A 9,814-nucleotide genomic window follows, 5' to 3' on the forward strand; every position below is an offset into this window, starting at 1 on the left:
CAAACAGCACAACGACCAAAAACAGTGTTGCCATCTTACACACGAACTCTCTAGACACTCAGACTCAGTCTGTTTGACTGGTTTGCTGTCTTTGTTACTCCTGAGGGAGTGGAGCAATGAGAACAAAAGTGAAAAAGAAAGAAAGGCAGACAGACGTTACAAATTCACCGAGGATTAATTCCATTGGAATCTCAGAGTTAGAGAGAAAAACAGGACAGAGATTATGCAACAGGAAACACACAGCTTTCCCCTCCCCCAGTGTATCTGTCTCCAAATCTCTTTCTTTTTGGAATTCAGTGGAGCTTTATTGGTATTCAAGACACGTTATACATCATTAGTTATACCTACACACACACACACACACACACACACACACACACACACACACACACACACACACACACACACACACACACACACAAACAACACACACACACACACACACACACACACACACACACACACACACACACACACACACACACACACACACACACACACACACACACACACACACACACACACACATTTTGTCTCACTGTCCCCTCACACTGTGTCATTCTGCAACTGAACCTTTCCATCTCACACTCACTCAATTCCCATTGTTTCCTGTTTCTCTTTGTCCTTTTCCAAGAAATGAAAGCACTTCTTGTATTACTTACATCCCACTTTGTTGTAGCACCATCTACAGTCTATCAGGATGAATTTGTGAAGTGAAGATTGTGTTCAAAATATTGGCATGTGGACACATCAATAGGGATAAAAAGGGTCTTTATTACTGATGTCATCATCATTAAACATTTAACATGAACTGTATGAATTACAAAATATCACTCAGTGTGAAAAAAAATAAAAAGATAAAGTTAGATAAAAAAAATCTAACTTGTATTATTTATGTTTGAATATCCTTTATTATTTCTTTATTTCTTAAACATTTCTTTTAATTATTGTTGTTATTATTATTATTTTTATTTTTTATTACATGAAATCATTTTTTTCATTTCTTTATTTTTTTTTAAATATTTTTATTTATTTGTTGTCTGAAATATATACATACATAATGTCTTTGTGGAAATATTTGTTTTTTTTACCGTAATAAAGTACATAAGAGGTAGTTCTTGCTTTGTTTGTTGATATGATGGCACAGTATCCAATAGATTAAGTGTTCTTAATGCTGAATCAATAATGATTAAAATCTTTTGTTCATTTTGGTTCATTCTTTAGTGCATTTCAATGTTCAGGTCCATAGTCTGTTCACTGCTAGTTTGTAGTCTAGCCTGTTCACTATTATGCTAGTTTATAGTTTGTAACTGCAGATTAGCCTGTTTACTCTAATGCTAGTTTGTGGTTTAGCCTGTTCACTATAATAGTAGTTTGTGAGCTAGCATGTTCACTATAATTCTAATTTGTGGTTTAGCCTGTTCACTATAATAGTAGTTTGTAGATTAGATTGTTTACTCTAATTGTAGTTCGTAGCTTAGCTTGCTTGCTATTACTGTAGTTTAGCCTGTACATGATAATGCTAATTTGTTATTCAGCCTGTTTTCTCTAATTGTAGTTTGTTGTTTAGCTTGCTTACTATATTGTTAGTTTGTAGTTAACTTAACTCAATTAATGATAACCGATCACTGATTATTTGCAAATCAGCTAAAGAACATAACATTTACATCCACACATTGTTAATCTGATCCAGTCGAGGCCAGGAGAGTCATAGATCCACTGCTGAAAGACATTTTTTTACAGTGCTCTGTCCGAGACGACTCCATCTCCTGCAGAGAAAAACAGCACACACACACACACACACACACACACACACACACACACACACACACACACACACACACACACACACACACACACACACACACACAAAATGTTATTAGAGTGTGATGCAAATTTTTAGAGGGTTACATAAAAGAAAACAATATTGGTTTACTTCTTGTATTTTATGTACCTATGCACTTTGCTTATGATGGACTTTTTACCAAAATGTTTTTTTTTCACTTGTGTACATGGCATTCATGCAGCCAATCAGGTAGCTTAAGTGCAATGCAAAGAATTATGCAAATCCACCTCAAGAGCTTAATGTTCATGTCAACCTTTAGAGTATTTCTGAAACTGCTGATATCATGGGGCTCTCTGACACAACAGGATGTAGAATTTACACACAGTTATAAGTAAACAACCAACAGACATAATATTTTGTACGGCAAGACTGGTTTGAGCTGGTAAATAGGCTCATATAACCACCCTTGACAAGCATGGTGAGCTGAAAAGCATCTCGGATACCATGTCATCTGGATGTTATTTGGTTTTCCGACCATTTTGTATGACACTACAGTATATTTACAACAAATATCAATAAAATTCCATTTGATTTTATGTGTGAAAATAATGGATGTCTCAGATGTACCTTTGTTAGCAAGGGTTTATGGACACAGTGTATGTATGCTTTTGGTTCCATCTGAATCTCCCCCTCCAACGTCTTGTAGCAGACGGCACAGTCAATCACCGGCTGGGAAGGAAAAAAAATGGTTATGTATCTCATGCATTATGTGCAATTATGTCATAATTATATTATATAATGTAACCAATTCCAGCATATGAAATTGGATAAAGTGTGCATATTGTTTGAGGTGGTGTTTATCCTGAGCAAACTCAGTCCAACATTCTGTTACACTTCTGTGACTCTGTATTCTCACTCACTCTGTCGTTTCGGAATGGACACTTCTTCAAGTCAGCGTTTTCAGCTCCACGAGGGCATTTAGTGGCTTTGAGGTAAAAGTGATGGTAAAAGTAGTTTACATTAAATCCTGCCTGGAGAGAAAAAAAAAAAACAAGTAGAGATTCATTAAAACATGTCAAACACTAATCACATATCATTCAGATTTAAAAGACAAACATTTCTATGTGTCAGATCTTATATGTTTTAAGAAATACAAAATCAAACAATTCATAAAACAAAATCATTTAAAATGCATAAGAGTTTGTACAATCCCTGACGCTTTGTGGCCTCTGTGGAAATCGACATAAAGGCAAGCTAAAATAAATACATTTTGAAAAAAGCATTGATACCTCGATGCTGGACTGTGCTAGGCTTTTGAAGAAAAGGAAGTGGGTCTGGACACTAGTATGTGAGTTAACTTGTGCCTCTGCGAGTATCACGCCCTTCTTGTAGGATTCTGGGAGCTTTGAGAAATCATTTTGAGCTGCAGAAAAATTAAACGCAACAGCAACAAAAAACACGACATACGGTAACACGGCCATCTTTACACACTCTGAACTGTGGAGCACAGCAAAGAAGCTCTGAGATCAAAACACGTTACACATTAACACAATACTAACATAGAACATCCAGAAGCAGGCATAGATTTGTTGTTGAGATTGGATTGGTTAATATTATGGCCTTTGGTCTGATTCGATTGACTGATAAAGGTCAGCTTTTAGCCATGCTGACAAACAACCCAAGCAGTGAAAGCAAATATGATAGAAAACATTGATTTAAGCAGCAAAGAATCCTTGGGGGATTCTGTTAAAGCTGTATTGATTTGCTCAAAGAATATACACTATTGATATACTGTTTCACATACACTATAGCACCATGAGTGAAGCCAAGTGGTGGACTATCCCTACATCATACAGTAGCAAGGTTCTTATTATTATCATTATTGTTATGTCATATTCATATTCAGGGCAGTTGGTAACTCAAGGCTCTGGGTTATTGACCTAAGGTATGGATTCAAGCCCTAGCACTGTAAAGCTGCCACTATTGGGCCCCTGAGCAAGTCCCTTAATCCTCTCTGAACCCAACTTCCAAAGCTGGGATATGTGAAGAAAGAATTTCTTCAGAAGAATGTGTTCTAATGTATATGTGATAAATGATAAAAGAATTAAAAAAACAAATACAGCATCTTTTCAAGTTGCTTTAGCTTTATCACTGATTTTCCACTTTTTCTAACATCATATAGAAACTAGCATGTTTAGCTAGCTAACACATTCCCTACCCCTGTGAGTGCAATAAACTAACAGTTTTTTTTTTTTTTTTTTTTTGAGGCACAACATTAGATTTTTTCCCCCCTTATTAGCTATGGTTAGTTGATGATATTGCATTTTTAATGCTAGCATAATGTTTAGCCTTATGTTATGTTCGCATTGACTTTTTTGTAAATGTTGTAGTAGATGACTTGATATTAAAATACAAATCTATTTACCTGCCTAACATGTATCACATACAACCTCAGAAGCCAGTTATTATTTATAGTTATTATAGCTTATCACTTGCTAGTTGTTAGTAAATTCTTCCAGTTCTTCCACAGCAGCTAAAGAGCCAAAAGTGATGGTGCAGAGACAGAAAGGTGCAGATCCAGAATCTGTGTGATGTGATTATTACCAGCAAATGCGAACATGCAACAAAAGACCAATTAACATTGAAGAAGTTAGTGTCTATTTCATTAAGGTTTTTAATACAAAGTACAAAACAAATCTATTTAGAGTCGCGCAAGTTTGAGGGAAAATATCAGAAAGAAACTGAAGGCATCCAATGTTTGTACTGATTGTGTTTAAGAATTTTTAATATGTTCTCTAAAAATAAATGAAAGTGAAAATAATGATATATTTATTTATAACAGAAACAAAACAGGAATGAACCCATATTTCATCATTTTTGTATTAAAATAAAAACAAAAAAATCCATTTCTTAGTGCTATAACAGACAAAAGAAAACAAAATGTTGTGTTGGTTAATAAAAAAAAAAAACAAAAACAAAAAAAACTAATTAAAGATTGTACTTGTCTTTTACCACCATGATTGCCTTGCATAAATAATAATAATAATAATAATAATAATAATAATAATAATAATAATAATAATAATAATAATAATAATAATAATAATAATAATAATAATAATAATAATAATATGAAATGAATAGATGTGTGGCGAGTTAGCTAGCTAACTCATAGCTAGCCATTATCTAAAAAAACATAAAATATTAAATAAAGTAAGGTATTCAATAAGTTTAGGGGCGAACACTGTAAGAATTAAACATCAGCAACACAACCTGGACAGCTAACACTGTAACTTGCTGACTTTCATACACACTTTCACACTCTTTGATGTACTCAATGTAATATTAAACCCAAAACAACTGAAGTGACATACGGTTTATCCTTAATTAGCATTATGTTAATAAATGATAAAAACCAGTATTAGATGTGCTGCTACTAGTTCAATGTAGCTATAGTTGTAGTGTCATGGGGGTCTTGTATTAATTTTACCATACTATGAGTCACAAGGCTTAAGAATTGTTTTAAAGTAAATATTAGCTAAAAGCATAACACCATTTCAGTCACTTTCCTTACATGTTATTATTTAGATGAGAAGGTTAGGCTAGCAGGCTATGCTAGATGCTGCTAATAGACTCCAATTTGCTTTTTCAAAATTATACAGTATTTCCCTTGTTAATCGAAGAAAAAATTCATCTTATATCAGCATAAACCCAACATACCTCAGGTTTAGGATCTTTGCCATAGAAATTAGGAAAATATGTTGTTGTTTACAGTAATACATGAAAAAGACCACAGACTGAAAACCAGCTACCTATATATTTAAAACATAATTTAAAAACAATTTCTGTTCATAATCTCTTTCTAATCAAATTCTGTTCATAATCTCTATATTAAAATAATTCAACCGGAATGGAAGCTTTGGTCACTAATTATTGACAGAAAAGGGGTGGAGTCCGGCACCAAAACTACGTCTAAGGCTAATTTGTCGTAGTTAATTTGTCGTCTTTGTTATCTTACCATCTAAACTGCTAACAATTTAATTATTGGCAACAACGAAGTAACACCGTTTATTTGGGTACACATACCCACACACACACACGCACACACACACACACACACACACACACACACACACACACACACACACACACACACACACACACACACACACACACACACACACCCTTAATCAACACCATAACATTAGATTCACATAAATTCCGATATATTAAAATACATTCAATATTTTCTTAATTGTTAATATTAATTAACATTGATAACTTGATAATATTGATTACTTGATAATACTTTGTTGGGAAGCGACTTGTTGGTTGCGCGTTTTGAGTCACCTAGATTTTTCGTTTCGATATGTAAATGTATTGTTGTCATGGCAACAAAGCACGAGATGAAATGGAATATAACATTTGAACTTTTGTGATCTTCCAGATTAAGACTGAGCAGCAGCGCTTTCTTCACTCCTATTTCTACTGGCAGTGAAATTGACGTGAGTTAAATCCCTCTGCGTGGATGGACAGAAAGAAGAAGAAGATGAGTGTAATAAGCAGATGTGCGTATCACACGGGCATGTGCATCTCTGTGTACTCGTCCACGCCCTCTTTCTCATCAAACGTGGGCTCTGCGTCATCGCCATCAAGCTGCAGAGAGACATGAGATGAGAGTGAGACAACTGTGTCATCTATCTATCTATCTATCTATCTATCTATCTATCTATCTATCTATCTATCTATCTATCTATCTATCTATCTATCTATCTTGTTTAAACAAATAAAGTGGACAGTGAGTGTATGTACTGTAAAACAATATACAGTGTGTGTGTGTGTGTGTGTGTGTGTGTGTGTGTGTGAGTGTGTGTGTGTGTGTGTGTGTGTGTGTGTGTGTGTGTGTGTACTCACACACTGCATCTCAAGTGGGTTAAATATCCGTGGTAAGACAAACATCCTAAGTGGTACGGTCAGAATGAGGATGAAAGGGAAAGCGAGTGACGCTGCCGTCGACATGACCACCCACAAAATGGCCAAACACACCAACTGCACCCCAGTGAAGAGGTGCATGCGCAGCGTCCGCACCTGAAACACAGCTCAACACTTTCAGCTCCTTGTTCAGAGGACAGTTTAATAATGTAAAAAATAGTATAATGACAAGATAGAGGGTGTGAGCTATTAAACATGGTGTGTGTGTTGTGTGTGTACCTTATGGACGTAGATTTCGTCTGGGTGGTATTTAGTTGGCATTAGCAGCAGTTTCATTCTTTCGCTGAGTTGAATACCGTTGAGTGACATCACACCCATATAGAGGAAAATCCCAAATAGCACAGCGAGAGGAATCAGACTCAACACATTACCAATCACGATAGAGAGACCTACACACACACACACACACACACACACACACACAAGCATATCTAGATATTATGGTTTTGCTAGTTTCCTGATATGTCCTACCTTATTTACCTTTTTTTTTTAGTTATTGTGGTTTTCTTAACTTTATCGTTTCCTTCGTTTCATTAGTCGTCTTTTTTCTTTGTTCCTTCTTCCGGTACTGCTAAAGGATTCCTCTTTACTTTTGTTTTAAAATTGATTAAATTAAATTAAATTAATTAAACCAACTTTCTTTAGTAAAAATTTTTAGACTTTATTTTAGCATCTTAAAAAATGTATCAAGATCGACATCAGTGTTTGTAATAAATCACTTTTTAAATAAATGATGATCATTACGATGATGATGATGTGAATTAATAACTCACCCACTAACAAGGCCACCAACAGTCCTGTGACTCTTTGCTCTTTGACCTCTTGAATTCGAGGCTTGTCGCCAGGGGCAACGGCATTGCTCATCACAGTAAGCGCGTTAACGTGCGTGACGGACCTGACGGTCGCGGCCGCCATCCAGGGTAAGCCAAACAAAGCGCAGGTTCCACCAACACACACAATCAGCAGAAGGTCCAGATGAAACCCTGAACCTTTAACCAGCATTCTTTCCTTTTTACTCACGATCAGCCTGTACACAGACACAGACACACAAAATACGAGTTCAGGAATCATTTAACACTCTGGAGTCTGAGGGGTTTTTTGGATCCTGGAGATGTTTTAACAGTCCCTAACATTTGCTCTTATTTCAGTGACTTACATCATATTAATGACAAACATCTCACTACACTACGTAAATTTCGGTACTAATTCACTACAATACTGACAGTGTGTTTGTACATGTGAGTAAATTAGGTTTAAACTCAAAGTAAAAAAAAAATCACATAATAAATTTCATTGATTATGATTTCTGAAATTTCGTACCCCTTCACAAACATATTATCATTCACACAGTATCTTAATTTTTAATTTGTGAATAATTCGATTTTTTCCCCTCACACTCTGGAATATGTCCTCAAACTCTACATTGCATCACTTTCTTTTCGATTTTTTTTTTTCTTCTTCAAATCCAAAATTCATCTACCACCAATTCAAGTAGGTTTGACCCTACGTTCGGGGTTGAGATACTCACGTGGTGATTTGTGTCTCCATAAATATGAGAATAAACACAAGTAGTGCAGGAAGTACACTGGCTGCCATCATCCAGATAGGAAAAGAGTTCTTAGAGCCTAGAGGGTTAATAATCCAGGTCCTTCTCGTAGGGCTCACAGAGAGACCATAAGGAACGCTCAGCTTCTGCACTCACCAAACACACCATCAACAATACGATCATTATTAGTTGTAGTAATAGTAGTAATACTTGATAATCAGAAGCAGATTGTCTTACTTGCGTGTGCGTATCCTGAATACTATAATCCACCAGCACCATGATAAAGATGGCGATGGGAACACCGAAATCTCCAATCACCCTCCGCAGCTGGGACCAAAAATCAGAAAACTCATTGCAATCTAGCACACCCCATAACACAGCGATGTTAGATGGAAGAGCTTTGCATAAGGATTAACAAAGATTTCATCTTACCTTGCCTGGAAAGAAGGCGCTGTTCTTGAATTTGCGCAGGTAAAACGCGATGAAGAACGTTCCTGCCATGAGGACCAGAGAAAGCAGGGCTGTGTTCGGCTCGCCGACGATCCTCTCCGGCACCAATGAACTGCTGTTTGATGCTGATGAGTTGGATATAAAATTCTCTTCCAGTGAGATTACCAGTGAGCTCTCAGTGTCATTTAACATGGATTCGTTGAGGAGCGGGCAGCGCTTCAGTGGGTGTTCCTTAAATATCTAAACGAAAAGTAAAATCCATGCTAGAAAAGCAACTTACATTGTAACACTGAAGACTAATCAGTCATAACCAAGAACACAGTTCGGTCTCATACTGTACATCTCGGCTCATACACACTCAAACAGGTCTTCCATTACTTAGGGATTCTCAAGTGATCACCTTTTCGAGTGAGCTGAACCCCTTCTACCTAAATTATTAGCCTTCAGTACATCTGGAGATGTTAAGCACGTTAATGTTAATGTAATTCAGTGTATTTTTATTTATATTTTGCTGTTTTAATCTTCGCAACATTGACTGGTTTGGTTTTATGGACATGTTTTGCTTCAGAATGTCTTTTTAAGAAAGCTGGCTTCAGACACACCTTGGTAAGCGTCTGTAAATGCAAATAGACTCTAATATCCTATACAGTTGGCCTAAATCCCTACATGACGATTAGCATGCTAGCTAGTTAGAAGAGAAGGCAATTAACATGCATTGAATTCACATAAGGGGTTTACTTTATGCACAGACACGTTAACGCTGTTTGCACAAAATGTCAGTGCTGCTATTGAAAGTGTACATGCTTACAACCTTCTTACTGTTTAATCATCTCTGTTTGCACAATGCCATTACTCTCTGTACTCTGGTCAGTGCTATACTTTATGTATCTCTCCTGTAGCGTATTGTATTGTTTGCACTGTTCATCTTGCACTGTTTGCACTAGGTTGCACATTATGCACTATACTTCTGTCCTGGAGAATGATTTCACTATGTACTGCGAAGTGACAATAAAAACTTCTAGACTTGACTTGACTACTTA

The 9,814-nt window shown here is 36.2% G+C and overlaps 2 protein-coding genes across 5 annotated transcripts in view; both read right to left on the minus strand.

Moving 5' to 3' along the window:
- Positions 1–754: 754 nt before the first annotated feature.
- Positions 755–3,317, minus strand: si:ch1073-406l10.2 (uncharacterized protein LOC100536977 homolog). The gene is made up of 4 exons (XM_047808628.1): positions 3,076–3,317; positions 2,707–2,817; positions 2,414–2,515; positions 755–1,769 (listed from the first exon to the last, which is right to left on the minus strand). Exons 1-4 carry the CDS (start codon positions 3,265–3,267, stop codon positions 1,680–1,682), a joined length of 495 nt encoding a protein of 164 aa, XP_047664584.1. The 5' UTR covers positions 3,268–3,317; the 3' UTR covers positions 755–1,679.
- A 2,546-nt stretch (positions 3,318–5,863) lies between these two features.
- LOC113660682 (anion exchange protein 2-like) overlaps positions 5,864–9,814 on the minus strand; it is a 29,740-nt gene continuing 25,789 nt past the window's right edge. For all 4 annotated transcript variants that reach the window (XM_047808625.1, XM_047808626.1, XM_027174368.2 and 1 more), the window contains 7 exons: positions 8,757–9,014; positions 8,562–8,651; positions 8,307–8,470; positions 7,552–7,805; positions 6,998–7,167; positions 6,701–6,874; positions 5,864–6,442 (listed from right to left, as the gene is read on the minus strand). In XM_047808625.1, coding sequence (XP_047664581.1) covers positions 6,362–6,442; positions 6,701–6,874; positions 6,998–7,167; positions 7,552–7,805; positions 8,307–8,470; positions 8,562–8,651; positions 8,757–9,014 — 1,191 coding nt within the window. In that variant the 3' untranslated portion in view covers positions 5,864–6,361. The remainder of the gene's footprint in view (positions 6,443–6,700; positions 6,875–6,997; positions 7,168–7,551; positions 7,806–8,306; positions 8,471–8,561; positions 8,652–8,756; positions 9,015–9,814) is intronic.

The sequence above is a fragment of the Tachysurus fulvidraco genome, chromosome 25, assembly GCF_022655615.1.
Source record: "Tachysurus fulvidraco isolate hzauxx_2018 chromosome 25, HZAU_PFXX_2.0, whole genome shotgun sequence".
Lineage (NCBI taxonomy): Eukaryota > Metazoa > Chordata > Actinopteri > Siluriformes > Bagridae > Tachysurus > Tachysurus fulvidraco.

Excerpts from the sequence above, each read along its gene's own strand:
- si:ch1073-406l10.2 (XM_047808628.1), bottom strand. The coding sequence starts at position 3,267 with ATGGCCGTGTTACCGTATGTCGTGTTTTTTGTTGCTGTTGCGTTTAAT. Across the intron at positions 2,516-2,706 it reads GTCCATTCCGAAACGACAGA|CCGGTGATTGACTGTGCCGT; the intron begins GTGAGTGAGAAT and ends TTTCCTTCCCAG. Across the intron at positions 1,770-2,413 it reads ATAAACCCTTGCTAACAAAG|GAGATGGAGTCGTCTCGGAC; the intron begins GTACATCTGAGA and ends TTTTCTCTGCAG.